Source organism: Pelecanus crispus, chromosome 11, assembly GCF_030463565.1.
Source record: "Pelecanus crispus isolate bPelCri1 chromosome 11, bPelCri1.pri, whole genome shotgun sequence".
NCBI classification, from domain to species: domain Eukaryota; kingdom Metazoa; phylum Chordata; class Aves; order Pelecaniformes; family Pelecanidae; genus Pelecanus; species Pelecanus crispus.
In genome coordinates this window covers 11,062,135-11,089,898 of record NC_134653.1, presented here as the reverse complement: position 1 = coordinate 11,089,898, position 27,764 = coordinate 11,062,135, and the positions used below count along the sequence as shown (strand labels likewise).

The 27,764-nt window shown below is 43.0% G+C and overlaps 1 protein-coding gene across 3 annotated transcripts; it reads right to left on the bottom strand.

The window, feature by feature from the left end:
* Positions 1 to 148: 148 nt before the first annotated feature.
* On the bottom strand, positions 149 to 27,183 carry ABCC6 (ATP binding cassette subfamily C member 6). Of its 3 annotated transcripts, XM_075719243.1 has the most exons (32): positions 27,150 to 27,183; positions 25,746 to 25,921; positions 25,271 to 25,396; positions 24,482 to 24,619; positions 23,293 to 23,418; positions 22,651 to 22,712; positions 21,724 to 21,855; positions 19,772 to 19,984; positions 18,715 to 18,892; positions 18,098 to 18,259; positions 16,410 to 16,502; positions 15,646 to 15,849; positions 14,898 to 15,044; positions 14,090 to 14,177; positions 13,725 to 13,794; positions 12,875 to 13,001; positions 12,218 to 12,394; positions 11,615 to 11,782; positions 9,909 to 10,108; positions 9,544 to 9,548; positions 9,376 to 9,481; positions 8,732 to 8,852; positions 7,396 to 7,603; positions 5,984 to 6,294; positions 5,033 to 5,232; positions 4,208 to 4,334; positions 3,496 to 3,597; positions 2,603 to 2,749; positions 1,886 to 2,044; positions 1,478 to 1,644; positions 805 to 999; positions 149 to 257 (listed from the first exon to the last, which is right to left on the bottom strand). In XM_075719243.1, exons 1-32 carry the CDS (start codon positions 27,181 to 27,183, stop codon positions 149 to 151), a joined length of 4,578 nt encoding a protein of 1,525 aa, XP_075575358.1. The 3 variants fall into 3 exon arrangements, with proteins under 3 accessions (XP_075575358.1, XP_075575359.1, XP_075575360.1); XM_075719244.1 differs by lacking the exon at positions 9,544 to 9,548 and having other exon boundaries at positions 9,376 to 9,439; positions 9,922 to 10,105; positions 25,746 to 25,922; positions 27,130 to 27,183; XM_075719245.1 differs by lacking the exon at positions 9,544 to 9,548 and having other exon boundaries at positions 9,376 to 9,439; positions 9,922 to 10,108.
* Between the last annotated feature and the right edge of the window lie 581 nt (positions 27,184 to 27,764).

Below are 27,764 nucleotides of genomic sequence, written 5' to 3'. Positions count from 1 at the left end.
AGTCATCCCTTTTCACCTACTCACTGCCGTTACAGCTCAAACAAGATTTGGTCAAAGGTCAGGCATTTTAGAATGAAACCAAGGTAACTCAATTACGAGATCAATTATTCCTGATAGTGGTGGCATTACGGTATACTCCATGAGTGAGTCATGCAAGGCCTGATTCTTCCATCAGTCTGTAGAACAGTCCCTTCTGAGCTATTAAGTGTTCCAGAGTATCAAATTCAGCTATCCGACCATTTTCCAAGACTAAAATCCTGTGAACATTAAAACAGAAGTGTAAGCTTCAGGATACACCAGCAGCTGTAACAAACTTAGTTACTTATTTCTAACATAAATTTCAGTAATTGTTTGTTACTCAACCAAGCGTCCCAGCAGCTCTTCAGCTGGGAAACAGCTGTGGGACAGAAAGAGGTTTCTGATGAGTGACTGTTCAAGTACTGAGTTTGTGGGAGGAGAGTTTTGTGGCAACCGAGACTGGAATAAGATTTGTGAACGTGTATTTTAGCTTCACAATTTTAAGATGAAACAAAGAGCTGTAGCCATGGTTTTGCTGTCAGTGGGGGAAAAAGGAGTATGATACAGCATGAAATGCATCATGTGGGAATAAATGATGTTCAATTAACCTGTCGGTGCCTAGCTGATGTAAAATAGCTCCTACAATCTCTAAAGCAAAGCTTTGAGGGTTAAACAAGAAAAGGACAGAAATGAAATTGCTGTTCACTAACACTCTGTGGTTCATCTAGTTCACACAGGTTGCCTGTGTCTTCCTTCCTCCTTAGGAAAAGTGATTAAAGGTATTACCTGTCGCAGTCCATGACGGTGTTTATCCGGTGGGCTATTGTTAACACTGTGCTGTCTTTGAACTGAGCCCTCAGGGTGGACTGAATCTGAAGATCAGTTTCTAAATCTACTGCTGCTGTGGCCTCATCTAGAATGAGGATTTTGGCTTTCTGAAGAAGTGCTCTGGCCAGACAAACCAGCTGTTTCTGACCAGTGCTGCAAGTAAGAAGAAAGATGGTAAACTGAGAGCAGTAGTCACTTTTCCCTGGGGTCAGAATACGTGATTAATTTGAAAATAGTAATGAAAAAGTGATTGTTCCCTTTCCCTGAAAGGGTGATTGAAGCTGGTGGCACTGCAGGTAACAGCATGAAACAACGTAAGGAAATGAAGGGAGTGTGTTACTATAGCACCCAGGACATCTGCACTTGGAACAGGATTCCAGTGTTTTAAGTACTCCACAAACACAAGCCACCACAATGATTAAGTCTCAAAGGTGTTCCACTTGGTGTCTTTATGATTTGATTTTATGCTGCTAAACAGGGCAATAATGCAGCAATCTGCTCTCTGGGCATCATTTTTTATTCTATTTTATTTTCATTTTTAGGAATTAAGACTCCTTGTCCCACTAGCTCTATGCTCTCCTAGCCCATGGGCTGGCACTGCCCTGCTACTGTCTTTCTGCAGATAAGGTACCTTAGGTTTTCCCCTTGGTCAGTGCATTTATATTCCAACTGATCTGGCAAATCTGCGACAAAGTTCTTGAGCTGAGTTAGTTCCAAAGCTGTCCAGATGTCTGCATCAGTGTATCGGTTTAATGGGTCGAGATTCATTCTTAGAGAGCCAGAAAACAAAACTGGATCCTGAGCATAGAGACAGTACAAACAAGTCCTGAAATGAATTATAAAAATGAGCACTCTAGTTTTCCCTGCTGGGTGCAAATCTGTGGCTAATGTTATATTGAATGGGAGACCAGCCTGGCATAGAGGTTATTTCCAACTTTGAAATTTCTGAATGTTCCTCCTTTCACAGAATCTTTATAAACCCTTCTTGGGTGTTAAGACTTACCACATTGCTGAAGCATTTTGGAAATTAATTTTATACCTGGGGAATGACAGTTATCTTGTTTCTAAGGTCGTGGAGACCTAGTTGAGCAATATCTAGTCCATCAATTAGGATTGCTCCTTCCGCAGCTTCCACTAATCGCAGCAATCCCACAGCAAGAGTAGATTTCCCAGCTCCTGTTCTTCCAGTTATGCCGATCTGTAAAGTGCAATGGAAAGCTTTTGTTTTCGATGTTGATCACTTTCCACAGTTGGACAGACCTGTCATGTAGTTCCTCTTGGCCTTTTGAAGAGAGACAGCTTTGCATGGATCACATCTTCAGGGCTGTTCAGGGTTCACATAGTCTAGTAATACATTCTTAAAGGGAATAATTTATAATTTGTAATTGTTTTGTATGAAAAGGAATCTTGAAAGCCTTTGATGGGAAGAATAACTACAAGACTTAGCAGGTAGAACAGGGACTTGATGTGGCACTAGATTAAAAAGGTAAAATTCCTTTGCTGTAACTCTGCCTAACTCTCTGTGAAATAAAATTTCACTCAGAAGAATGTCTAGTGTATGCAGCAATCCTGGCAACACTACTCTGTTCTAGAAGAGGCGTGCAGTGTGACAGATGGGCTCAGACCTTACTGCAGCTTTCACACTTACAAGTGACTATACCTTGGTGTAGGGCAGGGACGGTATCTGCCCAGGTCTGATCACTGCAAAGCACTGTTTACACTTTGTAGCTGTTCTGAAACAAGTGGCTTTGCTTACCTTCTCTTGCCCATTGATGGTTAGATTGACATGCTTCAGTGCTAACTCCAAATTTGGCCTGTATCGCAAACTATAGTTTCTAAATTCAATTCTTCCTTCAGTGAGCCAAACTTGATCTTGAAGTTTGCCATTCAGAGTCCAGGGTGCCTAAATAGATGAAAACAAGCAGCAATGTATAAAGCTGATTTAAATTACCAAATCAAGTGGCCATACTCAAATGGGAAGCTTATGAAGACATCTGTGCCAAATTCCCCTGATCTGTTTACTGTTTCCAAAAGAGAAAAAGGCCTCTAACTTTCCTATTGCAAATGCTGACTTTTTACTTTGTGTAAAGATGCCAATCATCTTAACTGAAAATGGAGATAAATATTTGTTTGCGTGTCAGAGTTCTGACATTGTAAGTGGTTCAATAAAAAAATATTTATATGCCCCTGTGAACAGGACTGTGAAAGTCTCCTTTAGTAGGATCTCGGGTCAGCATATGGAGAAATAATGTTAATGATTACAGAACAAAAATGATTGCACTGGAGATTTTTAGTGGCTAACAGGCTATCTAGCAGCCATCAGTTATCAGAGAGTTGCATCTGAACTTGCACAATAAATACATGCTCCAAATATGGGCAGAAAATATGGCTCATTCCATGAGTGTTACCAAGTGAAGCTATTTTAATGGCAATCTAATGTTTAACTCTCTTAAGGAAATAACGATGATCAGAGGTTATAAAACAAGCCTAGTCACTTGGATAAAAACCAAATGCTGCAGTTAAAGGAAACATAACTGGCCTTTTAGACGGGGGAAACTAGGGGGTTTGTCCAGGTGGAACAAAAAAATTACTTGTTTAGTTTGCAGAGATGTTCACCTCTGCTAGTAAGGTCAATAGGTGGTTAGCTACCTCCTTAGGAGTCCTCAAGTATTCTCTCACTCTCTCCACAGAAACAATGTTGTTCTCTATTTCTGTCCAGGAGCGCACCATCCAGTTCAGAACACCAGTTATCTAGCAGAAAGAAACAGAAGCATTTGGGCAGATAAAACAAGTCTTGACCGGTGCTTGCGAGGTACCTGGTACTTTGTCTTAGTGTTTAAGACCTCCTCATCAGCTAATTACTTGAGAAATCATCCCTTAAAAGGCTAAAAAATAACCACGGATCCTTGTGAAAGTTTGTAAAGCTGTGCTTAAAGAGCCTAGCCAGCTCCTCCCATAGGTTCTTCTCAGCAAGTTTATAGAGAATGAAATGCTACTGACATTGCTAAAAGATAGTGTGCTAAAAGATAGCGTGACTGTTTCATAGGTTGCTGTGTAACAAGATGATAAGACACACTGAAGACCGTGCTTCAGTTGCTGAGACCATGCTGTGACTTAAGTATGAGTTCAGATGCAGGACAAAGATAGCTGGTGATAAATTATCAGGTTCACTCTCTCTAAGGGGCCAGGTGCTCCAGATGCTCTGGGTTTCAGCAATGACAACAGGATTGGGTAGGAGAAGGCATCTAGAAAGCCACAGAAATTGTTCATAATTTCTTAGAAGTTAAAATGGTAGCAGAAATGAAAAAGCAAGTTGCTTTTAATGAAAGGCAAGCATGGTATTACTTCAATGCTGAATTACCTGAAGAGCATATGAAATGGAGAAGCCAGCAGTTCCTGGACTAAGATGTGTTCTGCCCATTGCTGCAAATAATGCTGCAAACAACACGATGCCATTGCCTAGAAACTCCAGGTTTGTAGCAAGCCACCTGCAAGAGGAGGAGAGTACAGGGCTGTTGCTGGGTCCCCTCTTCCTGTCTCTCAACAGCATCTGTGATGACTTTGCAAAACACTTGTGGAGCTGCTGGGGTACAGGGTGCTCAACAAAGCTCTTGTCATGCCCTGGTTGCTCTTATCCAGCTACCTTGTACCTCATTAATGGCTCCAGTCTGTCCAAACTGGTTGGCTTATGGTCTCTGTTAGGATTTTCTCCAAGGCCTGCTGGATGACAGCAGCCAGCACACAGCTTCTTGGATGAGTTGGTCTAACATCTCTCTCTCTTGCTGGTACTACTCACCTGTTTCATGACTGGTGGCTGATGGCTCTATTGTCTGATAGGTTCTGCATCTACCATAGGCCTCATGTACTCTGTCATGTGATGATGGGCCTCACCAGGCATGTACTTACAGCTTCCTGCGTTTTGGACACCAAGGGATACCTCTAGCTGTGTGTCAGCATGTGTGGGCCTAGCCACACAACAGAGATGGGAGCACATTGGTTGTGTGAGAGGCACATTGCCAGACAGAGGCACAGTGCAAGCGATAATGGAAGAGGGGCTACTCTACCCTCAAAACGCTGTGCACCACTGCCTCATCTTCTGTGTACCTCCATCTAAGCCCGAAGAGCAGCCATCTCCACTCACCAAAGGCCATAGGAATAAACATTTTTGTACACTGCAGATTTGTACCTGTCAGCAACTGCTCCAGGGAAGCATATTCGCTGATTCTCATCCACTAGAAAATTGCTCTTCAAAATAAACCTCTCCTGGTCCTTGTAAGCACGGATCACACTGCTTCCTTGGAAAGTTTCTGAAATGTGGGAGTAGATGGGTGACCTGCTGGCAGCCTCTATGCGTCTCAGCTGGCAGGAGGTGATGACATAGAAATGCTGGTACAAAGGGAAATGGAAGGGGAAGTGATTAGAAGGTTTACACCTCTGTGGAGGTGCTCCACAGAAAATTTGGGAAGGGCTCAACAAGTGCAATAGTATGTACTATCCTAGCATTATAAAACCTGAAATGCAGCTAGGAGATGTCCTTAAAAGGTTGAGGTAGCGTTTCTGCCTGTGTTACGTCCTACCCTCATTAAGAGTAACCCCACAGTTAGTTAATGCAAAGAAGCCAGGGTACTCTGAACTCACAAAGCCTCTAAACTCACACTTACTTTCTCCTGTAGACCAGCCCTTTGCTTGATGAAGAACAGAGGCATACTTGCACCTTTACTTGCCCTTCCCTCATGTTCAGTCTTAGCTGGCAAAGCATTTGAGGTTTCAGGGCCCAATGGGAGAGCTGATATATTATGCATATATTAAAAACCAGTGTAGGAATTCTGGAGGAAAGGAAAAATGCTTTTGGTCTTAATATGCTTGCATTTACAGTAAAGGAGACAAGGAGTACAGCTCTAAGTAGGATTTGATCTGGACATCAGAAAAGCACAAGCCTCTTTGTGAGGTCTCTGGGGATGCTTTGGAAGGCTGAGGTGATGTTGGAAGAGCCACTGACATTACTCTTGTTCAGATGCAATTCAAGGTGATGAAACTAGTTTCTGCATGTCTCCTAAGAAATGGAAGGAGACTTTCTACAGGGACACGGCCATGCTGCTTCAGCCTCTCCTGTCTGTGTATCTCTATGAGCTCTTACCTGGAATGCAGCATAAAGAAGAGTCAAGGGCACTATGGCCATTGCTGCCCTTGGTGTAGCCACTATAATCACAAGGTAGATCTCTAGCAAGTTGAACAAGAATCCCAGGAAGGACTTCAGCTTGTCAGGGATGACAGAATCAATAGCATCCATTTCCCTGGAGAAGCGGTTCAGCAAGTTTCCAATGGGTGTTTGCTCAAAGAAGACCATTGGGGATCTAGCAACATTCCTCAGCAACTGCAGAAACAGCTTGTGTGATGCTAACACACCACCTAGAAGGACTGCTGCTGTGGAGGTAAATCTGCCCAGGGCTGTAATATAAAAAAATAATAATTACCAGGTCTGAACAAACTCACCTTGGAGTTCCCCTTTGCGAGATTGTGATTCTTCACTTAGTACTGTGAATGCTATACTTGTGAAAGGAGCTGACCTTCTCTTTGATAGCAATTAAGCCAAGCCTCAGAGCTACAGGGTAAGCTACCCTTTCTGTAGGGTAGTTACAGAGGGGTGGAAGAGTTTCTAAGCAAGCTTGATGGGGGCCATGGATTCAGCCACTTAAACACACAGGATAAATTCTTTATTCTTCACAAAATGAGCTTGACTGGAATTACTCAGTCTTAGGTTTCCTGCCTACAGGTTCACTGTTAGCACAGAAGGGTACCCAACCCTTCCCACTCTTTTCAAGTTGTTCAAAGCTTTCTCAATCTTCTGTCACTTGGGCTGAGATTTTTCCAGATTTTATGTCTGTCCTAAAACAAGTGGGGGTTTTTTTGTTGTTTTTCTTTTTTTTTTAAGAGTGACTGAAAGAATTGTGGCCATTTTTAAAGAGAAAGATTTAAAGAGATGTCGAATTCCACAAGTTCCTCTTTTTCTCTCTTCTTTACACTCAGAAGACCTAAACCAAGATTTAATTCAGCATGGAGAAGAGCCACCACTTGTTCTTTGATATGATTAATTTATATTGGAGGAATGGAAAGGGGTAAGAAAGAGGAAGAAAGATATGCAGATGATGTTGGATACAAGGGGGCAGGATAGAAAAATAAGGATGTTGCAGTTCTTCCATTGCTGAATGTTTTTTAGGGGCTCAGGCCATTTAGTTCCAGCAGGAAATATAGAGGAAGACACTATTCATCATGGTCTGCTGAAGGGCACAGGAGAACACTTCTAGTATAGCATGAAGTAGAATTTCAGGCAGTAACACTAGAAATATTGTTCGGATCCCTTCGAAATCCTCTCTGTGCCTCAGAGCCTGTAGTTTTAGGTTCCATGCCAAACCTTTGGGACTGGTGCCAAAAGCCCAGGAGGCTAAGCGCCCATGGGTATGCACTTGTTTATATTCTGAGAAAACATCCTAGATATGGGAAAGAGAGATGGAAATACAGAGAAGAATTAGATGAGCAAGTTAAACGAACCTTGAATGACTCCTAGTGCACCAAAGACTCCAACTCTCAGCTCTGTGTGCTGTTGTGTCCCGTTGTGAACAGGGTCATCTGTCCAGATGCTGAGCCAGTAACCACGAGAAAATGACACGGCTTGCTGACACATGAACAACAGAATGATGTACACACACAGTGGTAAGCCTGTCACCTTCAGGTAGGCTGCATAAATCGAAGTATTAACCTAGAGTGAAACAATTGGGGGAAAAATAGGAGGAGAGGTTGGGAGGATCAAGCTTGTTAGCAAGGAAAAGCAGCTCTGAAGCAAGGAATGATTTATTATGGCACACCTACTCAGTTATATGTCACAGGCCATAGCAACCACTTCAGTTCTTTTTTTGTTTTCCTCATGGATGAATAATGAAGCCATACTTAAATAAATCCATGGCGTTAATGAGTGATTATTATCAACTGAGGAATGTTATTGCAATAGGCTCATGTTACTGCTGAAATGCATGTAAGGCTTTCCTTATGCCAGGCAGTGGTTTTCACTTGCTGTCAGGGTCAGTGAGAACTATCATGTATCCTGCTGACTGCTTGTGTGAGTAACTACTGATCGGCGGAGGTGAGAATTCCAGTCTGGCTAATACTGTGCTTCCCTAGAGGAAGAGCAGCTCCCCTTTAGGGGTGTCAGACTTCTTACTCTCATCTCTTCTCAGTACCAGTGTGTAGCCTCAGGTATTCGTTTCCTCCGCATGTTTTACTGCTGCTACAATGTGCTATGAATACACACCTCATCCATGCCTGACTCCTCCCAGCTGGAATCCCATGTCTGCTTCTTTCCTTTCACAGTACCCTCCTTGCCTCAGCCTTTTGAGGTTTTTCCCTTGGGCAAGATGAGAACAGCGATGTGCCTCTTTACCTCTTCCCACCAGCCTCAGGAGTTTGTGGACAGACTCAAGATTACAAGTCCCTTGTAATCTGTTCTCTCTGTCCCTTACCGCTACTTCACCCTGATTGCCCCAGCGTGCTTTCCGCCTTCAGATCAATTCCTGAATCAGGATCTCTCTCCTCAAGTGGTCATAGTTTTTTCTTCCCCTCTCATTTCCACAGTGTGCTCTCTGCATTATTCCTATTTTGGAACCAGTGCTTAGATTGGGGCATCCAGGGAATACAGTTTGCATAGAAGGTGCTATGTAAAATAATGTTGAAATGACTGTCTCAGTTATAGGGCAAAGCTGTCCACCTCAGCTGACTTCGCTGGAGTTGCAGTGGTGTAACTTAGGCAGTGAGCTGACCCACCTGCCATGAGTAGGTCAGTAATAAACCCATGGTATGTGTCTCTGTCTTTACAGGAAGATGGTATGCTTACCCTGCCGTGCTGAGTTCTCTCTCCCTTAGTTAATATTCCTTTGGTGGCTGCAGCAGTGGTACAGTCTTGACTTACAGGAATGGTTTCCCTTCCCATAGCAGAAGATTTGACTGAATTGTCACTTCATAAAGAAAACAAAAATCCTTTCAATTTTTAGCCCGGGCAATGAGTATTTTAAAGCTGGATCTCCTTACCCATCCACCCCTATAATTCATGCCTCTTTTGACGGCTGCAGTTTTCAGGGTCATCCAGAGTGACCCCAACCATTGTCCATATTTATCACAGGGAATGGGCTCTGTCAAGCTATTAACAAACAGAGGCTTTAAAGCATTCACTAGCTGTGGCTGGTTTGAAATGAGTCAGACCTTACAGCCCCAATGGGAAGTGAACAGCAAGCAAATGCATCAATATGCTTTGTACATGAGCTCTGGACCAAATTCTGGCTCCTTGTGAAATACGAAGAAAATGTTAGTCAACATCAACATTCAAGAGCAGTTTCTTACCTATTCTTGAGTTTTGCTTGTTTGCTTTTATTATTAATTTACAGATCATTCCCAAACCTGTATCATACTCAGCGTCTCCATGTAGGCTTGTATAGGCTTTTGGAGCAAGTTCTTCAGTGTCTGAGACAGCTTTAAGCTTACCTAAAGAGCTTCTCCTGTGATGGACCATTTCTAGAGCTGATGGTGCCTTTGGTGTCTCCTATAGCTGTGAAACAAATGCATTTTTTTTCTAAATGCTTTAGAATCCCTTTTGTCCTGTATAACCTTTGAGAGACTGGTAATACTGAGGAAAGATTCATTATGAAGAACTGTTTCTAAGGATAGAAATATCAAGGTGAGGCTTGAAGAATATCATATATAGTGGATAATTTTGTTTACTGCATGATTGTTGTCCACTAAGATGAAACTGATTCAAGAACCAATTTTGAGGTGATGAGTCAGCTAATTTGACAGGCATATTTTCCCCACACAAAGTGACAGCTTATTGTGATTGGATCACTGCTTTAAATGTCCATAATAGAACAAATGTAAGACTGGCTTTTCAGTTTTATTCTCTTTTCCCTCTTTGCAACTGTGAACAGTAGCAGACACCCCCCCCGCCCTACAGTTCTTTACTGTTAAGCATAATATTAAGGAAACAATTGACTGATAGACCTAGGAAGAATGATTCCAACTCATTTGGGTTACCTGGAAAACCAGCACCCGCCTTCTCTTCTGCAGTAATGTGTGAATGAAGAAATTCTGCAAAGGCCCCATTTCTCTGTAAAAGTTCTTGGTAGGAACCTATTTCTGAGATAGTTCCATCCACCAGCAAAACAATGTTGTCCACCTGAGGCAAGATGTTGATTGTGTGAGTCACCAGCACACGAGTCTGCTTGAATAAAGAGGGACCAGTTACAATTGTTCTGGTGTTTCCGTGCTCACTCTAGCTGTTGCAGTCAGCTGTCTTCTAAAGACAGACATGTACTTAGTGTGAGCTATGATTTTTACTAACTTGGAGATATTTTTGTTATTTATTCCTATCACTTCTGACTGTCTCTTTGATGAAGTTTATCTCTGCAGCACAGCTTTGTGCCCATTTTGAAAGTGCAGAACTTGGGAGTGGAGGGGTGAATCAACTTGCTTTGTGTCACGCACAGCATAGAAGAGTGAGGATGGGAACTGAAGCCTAAAGTCCCAGGCTAGCACCCTGTGTGTAGGAGGACCTTTTGCTTGGCTCATTGACCGGTTCCATGTTGTTGATTCCCCTCAGGCTGAAGCTCTTAAGTAGAATGATGTTAATTGAAGAGTATGCCACATTTATTGTCACCGAGATCAATATTTCAGAATCAAATTTGTGCCTGAAAACTTCATCACCCTGAATGGAGTTAGAGTGCGTCTCCTTTTCGTTTAAATTTCTGAGCATATTTGCACAGAGAATTACATGTAGGAAAGGATGTAAGAAAAGTAATTTTTCCCTAGATAACAAATTGGCGTGTTACATATTTCTAATATACAATCAAGCCCTTTGAGTACTGCTTAAGTCTGATACCTTCTTTCTTTGCCAGTCTTTCTATGTTTCAATACAATAATTAAATTCTGATACTTGCAGCCGTCTACATGTGAAGAGAAAGGTATTTGTAATGACATGTCTGTTTTAATTGGACTTTCTAATGAAAGAAATTACATATATTCCTTCTACAATGTAAAACTGAATCAAGTATTTGTAGGCAATTCATACCATGAAACAAATAGAGCTGCCCTAGCATCCCTTCTTACGTAACCACATTTATTACCCAGATTGCTTGACAGCAGAGAAATACCAAGGAATAACAAAACACAACCATTGCAAAAAAGAATGGAAGAGAAGTGTTTGAGATGGATTTTGAGACTGAAGTTTAAGTGATGACCATTTGGGTGATGAGAACTGTAAAGGTGCCACTCAACTATTCAAAAGTGATGGGATTAGACATTATGATAAGATACAATGAGCTGGAAGAGATCAGACAGCTCTTCCTAACTATGCTAGAAGTAAATATCAAAAAGGGAGAAGGATAATGTTGACAGAAGATCAAAGAACTATAGACTTGCTGTAGAAGAAAGGCTTGGAACTACGCATGTGGTTTGCATGAGGATAAAGACAGTCTTTCAGGAGAACCTATCTTTTCAGTCTTCCACCTCCTAGGTGAGATTCACTGCAGGACTTCCCTGTGCTGTGTGGACTGCAGAGGTTACCCATTCCACTTCCACTGTTGTTAACAGTAGTACACCATCTGCCGCTAGCAAAAAGGAATTTGGGAGCCTTTCATAAAGTGAGTAACTCACCTTACTGGAAACGTTTCAGGGCCCTGATGATTAGATACATTTTGCAATCTCTTACAATTCAGGATTTATAACACACCTTGTCCTTCAGTAAGCCGTTGCGTCCAAGAACGTGTTCAAAAATGTGCTGTCCGACGTGGGCATCAACAGCCGAGAGGGGGTCATCTAGAAGGTAAATTGAAGCCTTCTGGTACACAGCACGAGCAAGGTTCACTCTTTGCTTCTGCCCTCCGGATATATTTATTCCCTGTAAAAATGTATTGACACTGTTTATTGCAAAGCTACAGCATATTTGCCAACTGTTGGCTCCATTTTACACTGAGGTTTTATGATTTCCTTGTTTTTAAATCAGTGCTTCCCTCCCTTCCTTCCTCCCTCCCTCCAAATAGGGCTCTTGAGATGCAGAGGCAGATTCTCTTGAGCAACTCCACTCTCCTGCAGAAGAGGATGCAGGAATGACCTGGATTTGTTGATTTTTCTCTTAAGCATCTCTCATACCTCTGGGTAGGTTAACTGTCAGGAGGTGGGCTTCAGACCCCATTAAATCATGGCCCAACTTTTCAGAAATTACTGAGCACCTGCCTTCTGCAAGTTTAGTCCTTTTGTAGGTGTCTTAAGCAGGACACCCAAAGTTGTAGCTACTCGTGGAAAAGCTGGCCAAAATATAAACCTAAGCCAGTACCTTCTCTCCTATTTCACTCTTCTGCCCTGCAGGGAAGGTTTGCAAATCAGGTTGCAGTGCACAAGCATCTATGACTCTGTTGAACCATGTTTCATCCATCTCTTTCCCAAAGAGAATATTATCTTCCACTGAAGCATTTTGTATCCAAGCTTGCTGGGGGACATAAGCTGCGGTGCCCTATAAAAATGGAAGTGGAAGAATGTTAACCATCTTTTTCATAAGCTCAACTTGACACTGTGGGAACCCGTCTTTGAAGAAAAACTCTCCCAGTTAACTTTATAGAAATTTGGAATGATCATCACCATTGACAGGTCTCAGAGGGCTTTGCAAAATAGGAGCCTGCACTTTCATTATCTTATAGAGGAGGAAACAGGTACAAGTATGTGACGTGATTTACCATAATGCTGCTTCAGCTCACTGTCAGAGTGGGAAATGGAACTGGATCTTTGAAGTTCTGTTCCAGTTCCCATTCCCAAGGGCCAGGCTCATCAGAGAGGTCTTAAGCACCTTCAGATAATTAAATATGGGCTGCTACATACAGCCTTTGTTAAAATTCCGCAGTAAATGGGTTTTTATCAAGTACCTGATGCCTTGGTTAATACCTTACTATCTCTGAAGACAGCCTAATTAGAAGCAAACGCTCAGGGAAAAATTTACCTTCATGGTCATGCAGCCATCTGTCTTCTCCAGCTCACCAAGTAATGCTGATAGCAAGGAGGACTTTCCAGCGCCCACCTGGCCAACTATAGCAAGCAAAGAGCCTTGGGGCACAGTAAGATCTATCCTACAGAGAAACGATTAGTCTCTTATCACCTTTTAGATACACTTTCTGAAAAGAAAATGACCAAAATTCTTGCTATTGCTTGTAGCAATAAAAATGTACCAACTAAACCCCCTAATTTCATACCTGAGGCCTCAGTTGCACAGGGTTACTCTTCCTGTCATGCTGACTTTTTGCAGCAGAACAGAAGTCATCCCTTCAAAAACACCTCCAACCAGAAAGTCTTCATCCACATCCCCATCTGAGTTTCAAACCCAGATCCAAGACCCAGGTCCCCACTCTGGAGATAGGCTAGCCCAAAGCACTGGATATAAAACGTTCCTGAACATCAGCACTTTTCAACATTGTTTCTTCTCTAAAGCTGCAATGTGTTTTAAATAAGCATGTAGTGATGTCATCTATAATATCTCCATACCATCAATTCTACTTTTTTGACTTAAATTACTGTAATTTTGTATTTGGAGTAGAAAATTGTGTAAAGCAAGCAGTCTCCATGTATTAAGGCAACATCCAGATACAGGCACCTTCCCATTTATGTGCTCCCAAGTATAAAAGCAAGATTACATTTTGTCTGACTTCACAATTTTCAGAATTCAACGTTAAATATGAAGCAAACTCAGAAGCCTCTAGGTATTCCACACTGGCTTCACTTAGGTCCTGAGGAATTAGTTCATTCAGCATCTACCCTGACCTACAGGATTGAGATGACTAAGGGTAAGTCTGTACCTTCTAAGACAAGGAGAAGTTTCTTTGCTCCAGCAAAAAGTCCCATTTCTTATGGTGATACTTGCCTGTACTAGAATATGAGGAGAAATAGAACACTTATAAATTCAAAGGTAGGTACAGAAACATCCCTATTTATGTGACTTTGTTTCAGTGTGTATTTATAGTACATATAATGAACCTTAAGTATGAAAAGGAGGAGCTAATTACCAGATTAGATTTCATCATTAGAAATATGCCTGAAAGATAGAGTGACAGTAAGCAGCAAACATTTTTCTCTCTTGAGTATGGTAGGCACCCTAAGAGTGGAAGCTGAACAATGGAAGCTACTCCTCTTATAAGACAGCAATGCTAACACAAAAGCTTACCACAGTCAGAAGTGTTTCTGCCTGAGCTCTCGGGATTCAGTTCTTCCAGATTCAGAAAAGCTGCTAAGCGGTTTAAAGAAACTTTGGCCTGAAATGAAGAAGGACACAAAAGAATAAGATTTAAAATAGAAAGGAAGCTAAAACCCTAGCTAAAGTGAAGACTCAACTTGAAGACCCACTTAGAATGCTGACTAGGTACTATGTTGCAGATGCTGTAGGTTTAGATGGACAAATGCAGCTCTTCCTTATGTTAACTGCCTTTATTTCCACTTAGCTGAGCAAAAAACCATATTCTGTTCACAGTGAAATTGGTGCTTTTTTCTCCAATTCATCCTTCAATCTTTCCAGTGTTTGCTTCTGTACATGAAGAGTTGTGACAGTCGTCTTGGGGTGCAAGAGGGAAGTGCAATTTCCCAGTGTCTTACTGGACAATGACATGCTTTTCTCTCTGGCCTGGGCTAGCAGGGTTTCCATTGATCTCCCGTGGAGATTTTGCTCCATCTATTCTGATTGCTGTGACTAGAAACAGAACTGGAAGCACCTCTGAGATCTAATGGTCCTTGTGATTGGTCCCACAATACTTAGTTGTTGTTCTTGGTGACTATTTTGTCAATATATGGAGCCTTTTTGAAAAACAATACTATGAAGTACGAAGCTGCAAGTCCTTGCACTTTACTGTTTCACAACAGCAATTAAATAGCTAGCCCTGATGTTCAAAGCCCTAAGAAATCCCTACCTTTACCTGTTAATGGTGATATGTAAGAAACCACTTATGGCCAAATAAAAAGGAACATAGCCTGCAATTAACCTGGACAGCAGCGTTTATGGATAACGGCAGGAAGGAGTGCGCAGTGTTGAGAATGTTGATCAGTGTTAAACATACAAAGGCCTTCTGAGCATCCAGGATGTGTTTGTTATCCACCAGCGTGTAGACAGCAAACATAACAAATGCAATCTGAAAGGGAGCAAAGGAAAAGCAAACCCATTGCTTCAGACAGGGAAGAGAATGGTTCAAGGGTGACAGGCCCCTTCCTAAAGACTCTGGAACCCATTTAGTTAAATCCAGGCTATCATCCATATACGTGGTACCTGTCCTGCAAATATCATAGGCAAATGCCTTGCACGTTGGTGACAAAACCAAGTCTGATCATTTGACACATGTTCTGCTTTAAGGAAGTTTTGGTGCTGCAATCACAGCAAGGTGAAAGCACAGCCATTTCTCATTGAAAACACATATGGCTGAGCTGCAACAGCAAGTGCAAAAGTGGCTTGTGCTGCTACTGACTGTGCCACGAACTCTGTCTAGCTGGAGGTCTCCAGGTGGTTCTTGCAAAGCAGGCTCAGTCTGCCTGGAGCACACTGTCAGACCAGGCGACTTCTCCATGGAACTGTTAGGACAGTGTAAATGTCTGTGTGGCTGATTCCAACTCCTGTGAGACCGCCAACTCCTCTGGGCAGACATGTTTAGCTGTCCAACAGGAGAAATCTGTCCAGACAGGAGTACAAAAAGAAATGGAAGTAATAGCATGTTTTATGTAGGAAGATGAACCACTCACCAGGAATGTTGATGAATGGAAAGAAGCTAGAGATGCTGAGAAGAGAATCTGAGATCTTTTTAGGGCCTGAAGTTCTTGCTTCCGGATACCAAGCACTTTCTCCATGAAAGTCTTCTCCCAGCCATATAGTTTGATTACTTTAATGTCACTGAGAATAGCATTGGTGAGTTTGGCCCGCTCATCTTTATGTTTCATCTGGATCTCCTGTAATCAATGTTAAGAGTTTTATCATTTAATTGGTTGAATATTTAACTGTGCAATTATTCTGAAAAAACACCTTATTCCTGCCTGAGTTCTGAATAGATTTCCCTGCAGTTGAGCTGTGTATACTCTTTTGCTTATGAATCTTCCAGGCTGGGAAATATTTTGCTTTTCATCTTCAGAGCTTTATTTTCACTGGCAATACATAAAAAACACAGAAAAGGTGGGCAAACAAGGTAAAAGACTGAACATGCAACAGCGTACTCTAAACTTCAAGAAACTTAGCAGGCTTTGAATCCTCCTATGTTCCTTCAGACAGTCATGGTCAGCCTGAATAATAAATATTAAGCCATCACTTGATGTTGAATGTTAGTGATACGCTTCAGTACAATATTCCTTTTTTTTCTTCCCCAACATGCATGCCTACTGTAATCGTCAGTAGCCTTGGGTTCCCTGTGATCCTTTTCTGGAAGAGCATGGCAGCCTTTAACTTAGATTTAAAATTAGTACTGTAGCATAATTCAAGTCAGTAAACCACTTTATTTTTATGAAGCAAAATGTACCTGAAACTGACTCCTCTTCTTGGTGATCACGAAATTCAAAGGCAAAAGAAAAAGGAATACAGCAATCGAAGTCAAGGCAGATGGCCCAAGAAGCTGCCAGGAGAGAAAAGGATAGAGGAAGAACTTCTGGTGATTACTAGAAACGACTGTTTTCCATTCCCCTTCACTCATCTTCCCTCTTATTTGAACTTATGCCTAACATCCCTCATAGCTAAGGCTTTACTCTAATCTTGCCTTTGCCCTTCCTGGGAATTGTGCTCCCTAAGCACTGTGGATTGTTAACTCACCAGGCAGGGTAACTTCTGTCATCATGCTCTGCTGAATCTATTTGCTTCCCTTTTAGGAACTACATTAGTGCTGAAAGCGATCCAGAAGCATGCTGGCAATTCAAATAATTTCTGTTTCTGCCCATCTGTTATGGGATGTGTTACGAAGGACATCTTGTGGCTGGCATAAGTAAGTGACCAGAAACAAAACCAGGTTTTGTTTAAAAAACAAACCCAAACCCTCAGCAAACTATTCTTGCAGCGTAAATAACCCAGCTTGTCTGAATTTACATCAACTAGTGAGATGAAATGGTAGCATTATACTGTGCTGTGTACTCTTGGCACAGCTTTTCGATACCAAGGCTCATAATGACTTGCATATCAAAATAGAGACCTTGTTTCTCATGGTTTAGTTACATCTCTCTACAGATGGCTTACGTTTGCTAGAGAGGTGAGTGCTGGTAAACACAGAGAGACAAAAGTATTCTCTACACAAATGGTCTATGAATGCTAGCAAAGAAAGTGTTAATTATGTTCCAACTACATGCAACCACATTCAGCCTGTCAGCATCACTAGAAAAGGGATGATGATTTTTCAACAGTCTATAGCATGGTTACTACTTTTCCAAGGTCATAGTATCCTGCCAGGCACGAGGCACAGTCCATCCTGGTTAGCAAAGGAAGGTCTCAAAGGCCTCTGCAAAGCTCCTGGGAATCAACTGTCTCTGTAGTGCTCACACTTCCATTTGGTGTGCTGCCAAAACCAGGGACTAAGAAATAAGGTTTTATCCTGCTGAGAAAATACCATACATTGAATTAGGGAGAAAAAAGGATCTTTTAGATTATCATCCTTTATTTCTAATTTGGGTTTTGATCACTCCTTGCTAAACTCCTCGATACCTATGAAATTCAATGTATCCAATACTCTTTTTGAATATCATACAACTTTGCTTCAAACTGTTTCACTGATCTTGTGGTAATCAGGGTTCAGGATGAAGTATGTCAAGTTGCTATTTCAGACCATTCCCCTTCATGTTCTGTAACTATGCTGAGGAGCTGAAACTGGACACTCAGCCTACACTGGGCCACCGCATTTTGGTTGAAAAGAGAGGTGACAGAGGAAAATATGAGGCAGAAGTTTATCAGTCAGCTCAGAATAACCATACTCAGTCTCTGCCCTAAAAGAGACTGAATGCTGAATACACAGGTGAGAAGATGAAGTGAAGGATCAGGTAAGCATTCTATACCAATAAAAATATCTTCTAAAAAGAAAAGTGAATCCACCATGCTACAGAGCTAAAAAAAATATCGCAATTTCAGGTTATTAAAACCAGCAAAGCTCTAAGCAGAATTTTGAAAACTCATTTTTCCTTTGATACCTAGAATAGAAAGGGATTGATAAGTACTGTCATCATATTTTACCTGCCACAAGAAGACAAAGCAGATGATAATCCGAATAGGAGCAAGCCAGGTCCCATTAAAATAGATAATCAGATCCATTAGCTTTTGGACATCAACAGATACCAGATTAACAACTTCACCTACTGTTGCTGCTTTCCTTGATGCATTTGACATAACCAGGATCTAGACAGGGTAGAGAAGAAATGAAGGGCATCATCAAACAGCAGCTTTGGTCCAAAAATCAAACAACTTTCTTTTCCTTATAAAGACAGACAAAAAGAGAGGGAGAAAAATGTCAAATCCTAGGTACTGAAAACATGCTGTTGCCTGGGATATGTGACTTCACTTTAAGATGAAGAATTTACTCCTTTCCCCAATGATAATCTACAGCATAAGAAAGTTTTTATTGCTTTTTTCCCCTTTCCTTTACTTGGCTTTTCCTTCAGAGGCAAGATGCGAAAAACAAATAGTAAAATACCTCCTACATACTGTTCAGAGATGAATATAGCACAGAATTACATCCTAAAAGTAGTTTCTAATAACATCTCCCTGATACTGTTAAGAACAACGTACCAACAGTGTAACTACTAATGTAGGGCTAGAAAAAAATGAAGCTGAAAAGGAAGCTACAGACTCACCTTCCTGTACACAAGCCCTGTTACTGCAGTTTTCAGTCTCAACCCCAGAACAAGACACATGTACATATATCGTTGTTCAAACAGAGTCTGGAGACAAGCCAAAAGGAACATAGTGAAGGCGTAGAAATAACCATGCCAGCTAGGTGCTTCTTGATCTTCAATGAACTCCAGGAAAAGGCTGCAAGACAGAAGCAAAATGTTGATGAATCTATGTAGAACTGATGAACTATCACACACACAAAAAGGCAGAAATACCAGGGATTTTTCTGTAGTCTCTCCAGCTGATGTTTATCAGTAAAATGGCAGAAGAGTTGGAAAAATTGCTGAGTATCCTATGTCTTATAATATCCTGATTTTTGACATTTAGCTACTCTTGGTTTTGAAGCAATCTCTGATCTCAGCATCTTCTCAGGGGAGACCTCATTTTCAGTGTTAAGGATGGCTCCTGAATTTCATGAATTTGTCAGAAATATGCAAGTTGGGAGCCATAATCTAAGGAAGTCATTGACATTTCCAGAACTTCTTTTAATCTTAGTGACTAAGAAGTGATTGTGCCCCTCAAAATATACTGTAATGCAGGTTTGTGTTGTACCAACACAATCCACAAAGCATTATGTCAGCTGACTAAAGAAGCTGTTTAAGATGTGTAAGATGCACAGATGTGCTCTTTATAATTAGTCAGGGAACATGGAGCCTTAAGACTACAGCAAGTGGCTGACAGCCTGTGCAAATGATGTGATATGTAGAACCATCAACTAAATCACTCCTGTTGTAGTAAAGCTGTCCAAAGGCTTAGTGCAGCCTGTCCTTTCCACTGTTGGAATACAGCAGTGGAGAAAGTATGCACAGCTTTAGACAGTGGTTTGGTTTTTACTCCCACCGAGTTGACTGTGAGCTTAGCACAGACGTTAATCCAGTTCTTTTCATCAGCAATAGGAGATTTCAAAAGGTGTTTGTGTGTCCCCTCTGTGGGTGCTGGCATACACATCTCTGTGTGAGCTCACACACACAGCAGTCTTGTACATGTGATAGAAATGCATTATAAATATGCACATACCTCAGTAACTTTGGGATGGAAAACAAGAAGATATCACAGATAACTAAGCAGACAGTGCTGAGAAGGAAGTAGGTTCCAAACATGCTCCAAAATGCTTTCAGTAAGGGCCCACTCTGACTGTGCTCTGATTGCAGCAGAACCTCTGTCTCTTCAGCTTCCACTATGCCAGTTTCACACTTCTGACTCTTTTTAAATGTAGCAGACTCCATTTTTCTAAACAAAGAAACAATGAGAAAGCTAGCCACAATTGGAGAAAGCTTGGGGATCTCATGCTTTCAAAAAAAAATCATTAAATATCTCACACTGGGTCATGTTCAGTACAAATGCTCATCAAAAATGATCCCTCACAAAAAATTCCAGTTACGTGCTTCCAGGAATGGAAGGATGTTCTTCAGCAGATTTGAACACTTAAAATCAGATTTTGCACAAAGGAACTCATTGAGCACTGTGGTGGTGCATTCCCCCCCCCTTTTCTCTCTCTTCAACCGCTTTACAACCTCAGGAATCCCAGACTGCGGCCTTTGTGTAGTGAGTTGGTCAGTTAAGCACCCCTTAATTGTACCAGAAAATTCTACATGGCTGAAGCAGAGAGTGGTCCTGTCCTTATTAAAATCTCTGTATTATGGCTAACGAGGGGATTGAGAACAAACAGCTATCCCTGACAGCCTTGAAACAGAGTGGTATCGTTACTGGAATTCCAGCAACTACAGACCTGAATTGTGGCTCAGATGGAAATTTACTGATGACTAAAGCCAATCATCTCACAATCCTATAAAGAGCAGTCCTAAGTGAGGCCCTTTGAGCTCTCCTGGACTGCCACGGGCTGCACCAGCATCTCCCTCTGAGCAAGATGCCTCTCAGAGCTAGCAAAGCTAGCAGACTCTGAAAGTTTGCTACAACCAGAAATCCATTGCTGAAGACCGACAGCGGAGCCTGGGCTGAAACCCTTCCCTCCTCAAGGCTCAATCCTCACCCGTTGAGAAATGCCAAGACATTAGACGTGAGTATTTCACTGAACTTGAGGGGAATTTTTAACAGGTGTACCATTTTTATATATGTATTCAAGTTTGTGTGTATGCATGTGTGAATCAGTTTAAGTAGTCTGTAGATATACGATTTAATTTCAAAGTGAGTCCTATACTGCTGCATTATCTTTATTCCTATAAACCGTTGACCAAGTCTGAGACTAAGATTGGACCTAGCCGCATCTAGACTCCTCTCTGAGAATGAGTTTAGAAAGCAAGGGGGTCTATTCTGAACCTCGTGACTCAACGGGAGGGTCCTCCTTATCCCCTACATACACAATCTCTTTGTGAATCATTCCAACTCAGTGTAACTTAATTTTCCTTTATGCACTTCCATGTAGTAATAGAGTGAACCTTGCCATCTTCGAACCTGTAACTAAGTCACTGTTTTGATCAATTTTGTCTGATCACTTTGTTAATCACTGATGACTGAGTGCTATTAAAATATTACAATCAAATCCTGCGATTTGCTACAAGTAAATTCTAAGCTGCTACTAAATCAAACTGTGTAAAGTCACTCATTCACAATAAATTAACATAATCAGCAGGATTCACAAACCTGCATTCGTGACAAGCGCTCACTGACTGAAGAGTAAAGACCCCCAAGTTTTCATAGCAGAGCAGTACCTGGACCATTCTATGTACGCTATCCTTTTCTTCTTCGTGTTTAATAGACAAATAATTCAGTGGGATTGAATCTTTCAACCGTTCTCTTGCCCAGATAGGAAGCACCTAGCAGAGCTTATGTCCAGAGCCTGAATATGTGCTGAAGCAGTCCGTCTAGCACTCTGTGGGGAATGGAGGGGATTAAAGCCTGTTCGGAGATGCCACACCAGCACCTATGAGCGTATTTGCTTATATCGTCTAAAGGCAAGAGAGGAACTGCCCAGCTGAGCCCATGACACACTCTCTAGATCAAGTACTCACTGCTGGGTTCTGCTATGATACTTCTTCCACTCTCTTTCAGCCCAGGCAACAATTTCTTCAGAGGAGTCCTCATTCCTCACTGGCCACAAGTCATCCACCCCCAAGGACTGCTGACAGCCTTTCCAGACAAGCCTGGAGAACACACAGACTGCTATAAGGTAAGCACAGAAGGATTTGTTGTGCGTGCAATGTTTTCAAAGCAGATGGGCTTTAAGTTAGCGCACCACAGTGAGCACATAGGGACTTACATAAAACACTACTTGGGACTGTCCTTTCCCAGAATAAATATGAATGTTCAGGAACAGCAGTTTTGCTTCAAATCCCTATGCTATCTTCTGTCAACATAATGAGGATTTGCAAGTAAGCCCTCATCTCTAGTCCATACTGAGAGCTGGGTCTTAGACAGTGGGGCACAAAGTTCAGTTTTACTTACTCTGTGGCTCAGTGAAGCACAGACGAGGCCTTAACATAGCAGACGTTAGGCCCAAGGTATGTAATCATTTTACTTCTGAATGCTAAGCAGCGCTGGGCCAATGTCCTCATTCGCTATTTTCCCCTTGCCCAGCATTTGTTACAGGAAGGTCTGGCAGACAGATAGGGTTGTGGCTGGCGTACAGTGATCTTTTGAGATTGCTGAAGTCTATTTCAAGATTGGGAGGGCACTAGAAGGGTAGTTGGAAGGGGGAACAGAATTATCTAGAATCACAGATTTGTGTTTTGAACTACTTTGAGAAAAGTAAGTTAAATTTTTACAATTTGATCTTGTGAGAATACCTCAAGTCCCCAGAGAAAGAATTTAAATCCTCACTGCATAACATAACTCAGGGGCTGAGATATTTCCTACTGGCTGTCATCTACACCCTCTCTTATGCTGCTGTTTTTTTCTGATATTCTAGCAAAAGCATGTCTTTTTCTGTGTTTTCTTACCCAGAGAACCACCAGTATGTGATTTTGGAAAGAAAAGAGCTGCTGGCTTCTGGACACCGATTCTGATGGGAGGAAAAACATGGGTGATATTTATATATAGAAAAGGGCATGTGTCAGATGAATATAATCCCCTTCTGTGCTTCCCCAGAAAAAGCAATCAAAAAGTTACACATACCCCATTCATTGACCCTGACAGTGTAAATGTATTGTGGAGGATCAATGGGATCGGGAGGCTTTGGTGAATTTGACTTTGAATAATGTCTCAGATGCAGGAACAAAGAATATCATCTTCATACCCAAAGACTCTTATTTTCTGAAGCACCAAGCTCTGCCATACTCATACCCGAAAAAGAGTCCTACTGCACAGGAAAGCATGGGGAAGCAATATGAGCGCTATCTACTGGTTTTAATTAAAATAAACAAGAGTATGGATAGAAGAGGTTTTTAGTTTTTCAAAACATACACAGAGAGACAGAGTGCTGTTATCCCAAATTCTGCTGGTTACCTTTTAAAATTGTGAGCCTTTATACCGAATGATGCATCTTACATCTCCCAGATACTCATGTTCCTGTGTATCCAATAAATTTAAATTCCTGTTTGAGCAATGAAGCAATGCATTACGAAAAGCTACGTTATACTTACAGGATTGTTGACAGCTTTAGAGAAGAAGGGAGGGTGATCAACTAAGCAGAATAACACAAGTTCTCCTAGCACCAGGCTAGCATAAAGGTAAGTTGTAATGTGGCGGAAATGGTCTTCCAGGAAGCCCTACAGAACAGAATGCTGTTGAGAATGAGGTAAGGACCTTCATGTGAAATCAGTGGAGAAAGATGGCTTCTCCTGTTCTACCAGCCATAAGCTCTGAGGTTTGAAGCATGAGGTGCATTTATTTAAACTGTAGTTATGTAAAGCTACTTAAATAGATGACTCCTGAAACTGGAATATCAGAAAATGCTAAATAATGGACATATTTATTATTTATAGTGATGGTTTTATCGTGAGGCTTCGTAGCAGTCTAGTCCAGTCAGATGTCCACATTGCGTCATTATTCAGGGAACTTTGGGTGCTCTGAGGGATACAAGCTCCTTGCTCACCTAGTGGGATGAGTTGTTGATATAATAAGGCAGCTGCCAGTTTTTATTATAAATGGTGTGTCTAAGGGGCTCCATGAAGGGCTCTCTAATTAATTTTGCAAATGAGAAAAACCAGGGAAAAAGTCCGAGTGTATTGGAACTATATTTTGGTAGCAAGAAGTGACAAAGTGTTATTTTTACAAGAGGCCTGGTGCCTGAGTATCATTCAACACAGCAGGAACAAGCAAGTTCCCAACTCTCTTTTGTTTAGTGGCTGCATATTTTTCTCCTATGACTTAAACACACAGGTAACATAAACTTTTGTTTACTCCTTGTTGTGACGGAAAGGTACAACTGTTCGCCTGAGGAAAATGGCCGCTAAGTCTCAGATGTGTAAACCCAGCCAGCACTCCTCCACAAATAAACATTCACCACAAATATCCAAATAATAAAAATGTATAATACAGCAACATATTTATACTGATACAAGATCTGGCGTAAGGCCAGTGTTTAGTGACAGTGTTTATGTTCATTTTGCTTTTATTCATATATGAAGTCTGCCGAGCTCTCAGAAAACCACACTCTGTCTATATTGAAAAGGATAACATGGATGGAGATGACAAAATGTCACTGATCATTTTTCTCAGCACATATCTTAAGAGAGGAATTTGGTTCTCCACCTCACAATCAATGAGGCAAAAAGAGCCCTGTTGTTTAGAGACTTCATACCCCTGCACGAGATCCATGATTTCACTTACTCTTTCCAGGGCATGTTGGACTTTGGAACTAAACATCACGACTGCAGCCAAAAATGAGAGAAGCCAGTAAATCAACAGGATGCCTGAAGACTGGATGCCCATTGTTCTTTCTGCCTGGGTAAGGAACATGGCAAGGATCTGCGAGGAAGTACAAATTTGTCCAAATAAATAGCTGGTAATGGATTGCCAAACATTATTATCAAATTAACAGATGCAATAGAGAAAAATCAGTTAGTTTCTTGCCCAAACTTTTCAAGATGTTCAGAGCTGCAGTATTGTTCCTAAAAGGCTAAAACTGAAAAGCATTATGTGCAATTTTGCACCCAAGAATGTCTCTCCAGGAAGGGCAAGTAATAAAACTACAAGTGGGCCAACAGGCTGGGAGAATCTAGGCTATGAAGATGCAATGACAGAAGGGGAGGATAGGCATTTAGGTTGAACAGAAATCCCATTTCATTCTAAACCACACTAAATCACATGCTGCGGTTATGAGAAACTAGATCTTGTCTTGTCTATGTGAGACCTCTTTCTAAACACTACTGCTACCTCAGCTCTTGCGAGGTGTACTCTGCCCACAGGGCTCTATACCGTAGCTGTAGACCTAGTGGTCTGCCCCAACTCCAAACCCCTGCTGCATCACACAGCAGAAACTCACAAAGCGCGTCTCCAGCCTTCTACTCCCCACCAGCTATCTTTGTGCTCAGATATAGTGAGAAACACGGGAAATACAAGATCCGCCCCAGGAGGGCTAAGCTGGGCCACATGCAGACAAAACAAAGGAAGAATTACCATTGTGATTCCCACCATAGCAGGGCTAATGAAGAATGCTGGAGCCCGTGGGATTCCTTGGCTTATTTCCCACAGTGCGAAGAAGACATTAGAAAAACACAGTATTACCAGGATGAATCCAAGGACCTGGGGCAGAGACAGCAAACACACGTTGGAATGGACTGAAATGATGATGGGACGATCTACCGAACTGAATGCTCCAAGCAGCCTGGGCACTAAGACTGGAGAGGTGGAAGAGCAAGTTTGGGATAGAGAGTGTTACGGGAAGTAGCAGCAAACCGAATGGAAGTACAGATCTTATGACAGTTCTTCCTGCAACTTTACTTGACTATACTGACCTGACTTTACCCGAGTCAGTAAATGTCAAAGCAAACACAGAGATGGATCATCAGAAAAGAGTTAATGATATAGAAAAATTAAGTTCTGTATCAAAGTTGTGATAATGTTAGGATCAAACCCCATTCTCCACCCTTACCAGTTTGGTTTTGAAGATGTGGGACATCCTGATATAGCCTTTGTTCTTGTGTCGAAGATACAAGTAGTAGAAAGGAAAACAGATCCAGAGATAGGCGCAAGGGATCCAAGCAATGACTGTACTCTCAAAGCACCAGGTAAATCTTGGGGTGTTTGTGTACCATGTCTGGTTCCAGTTCTGCCACATAATCAACATGGAAGTGAAACAGTAAAGCTAATGTATGCAGAATTTCACCAGCTATTGCAAATTGCTAATGCTACAACTGAGATCTACTATAACGTTAGAGGAATTTGATTTAGGGTTTCAAATGTAAAAAAACATTTGGCAACAGAGGGGCTGCTGGAGAATAATAAGGTGTCACAGGTGAGGGAGGGAGGGAGGATTCAGCAGCAGCATTTTGGAGGGAATGGAAGTAGAAGGGGGAGAGGGGAGGAAGGTTGGAAAAATGAAAGATGCCAAAGCAAGGACATCATGTACCACAACTAGGAAAAAAAAAAAAAAAAAAAGAGAGGAAACTTAAATTCTTGAATGTGGAATGAGAAAAATGATTTGGGAATGAAAACGGTTATTGGCATTTGGAAGCCATCAGAATAGTCAGTAGGGAATGACCGGTGAAATGGAGATTAGGAGCAAAATGCTGTCCTAGTGCATAAACTGCATCGCAGCTGCATTTCCTCAGCTGTATCTATAATTCATTTGTAATTTTTTTGACTGAATAGTCGGATCTCATCTGCTAACATAATACTACTAAAAATATAGCAACTGTAGATGAACAGGCGAGGGTATTTTTTCTTCAGCAGCTTGTGGAGGTGGTTCGAGTCCCTTATGTGGAGGCTATGATGCAAAGCAAGGCTAGGGGAAAGGAATCACTTGGTGAAAAGAGGAAGCAGGTTAACGGCTCACAGATTGTCACGGGAGTTTATCAGCCTTGAGGATGGAAATCCACGCGCCTCTGGGCTGATCAACTCACTGGAGCCCTTTCAAAGGTATTTTAGTAGTGGGTCATTCAGCGGATACCTTCTGAAGACAGCAAAGGGCCCAACTTCAGTGTCCTTCCAGCAGTGCAGCCCGACTGCACTCGCCCACACAACTCTCATCAAATTTACTGTAACTGGATAAAGACTGGGGCTGTTCTCTATTTGGGTGAAAACTCGTCCCTGGGCGCCCAAGTCCGCCACACCAGCCGCCTCTGATGGAAACACGCTTGGGCGCTGCCAGCGCGCCCGCCGCCCTCCCGCGCAGGCCGCTGGCAAGGGCCGCCCGGCAGCGGGGCCCCCGCGGGCTGCTGGGGCCGGGGGGCCGCGCTCTCGCAGGGCCTCTGAGGGGGCGGCCCGGCCCCCGGCAGCGGGACAGCGCCGCGGCGCTCGCTCGCTCGCTCACTCACCCAGAGCCCGGCGGAGCCCTCCCGGGCGCCGCACAGCGCACCGCCCGCCGCCATGCCGCCCGCGGAGGTGGCGGCCGGGGCGTCGCGCTTCGGCTCGGTGGCCGGCGGGGGCGGGCCGCCTGCGGCCCCGGGCCCTCCGCTCCGTGCCTCGGGACGAGCCTGAGCGCCGGCGGGACCGGCGTTTCCTCGCTGCGCGGCGGCCGGGAGCCCCGTTCCCGCCGGGCGGGTGGGGGACCGGCGGCAGCCCCGGGGCGCCCCGTCACGTTCCGGCGGGAGGCGCCGCGGCGGCAGCGGGCAAAGTCCGGCCGGGAGCTGCTCGGGGTCACGGCGCCGCGTGACGGGGCAGGGGCCGCGGGCTCCCGCGCCGCTCCCTCGCCTCAGCCGCGGCGGGCAGGCGGGAAGCCAGCGGGGCGCCGTGTCGCCTCGCCGCGGGGCTGCGGCGCGGCGCATCCCACGGGCGCGGCACGAACGAGCTCGGGGTGATCCCCGGGGAGGGTTTCGCAGGGCGCGGGGGAGGGCGGGCGGCGGGGGCGGGACAGCCCGCGGCGGGGAGCGGGTCCGCAGCCCGCCCGGCCGGCAGGGGGCAGCACCCGCCGGCCCCGCCCGGCTCGGGTCGGCTCTTCCGGCAGCGCGGC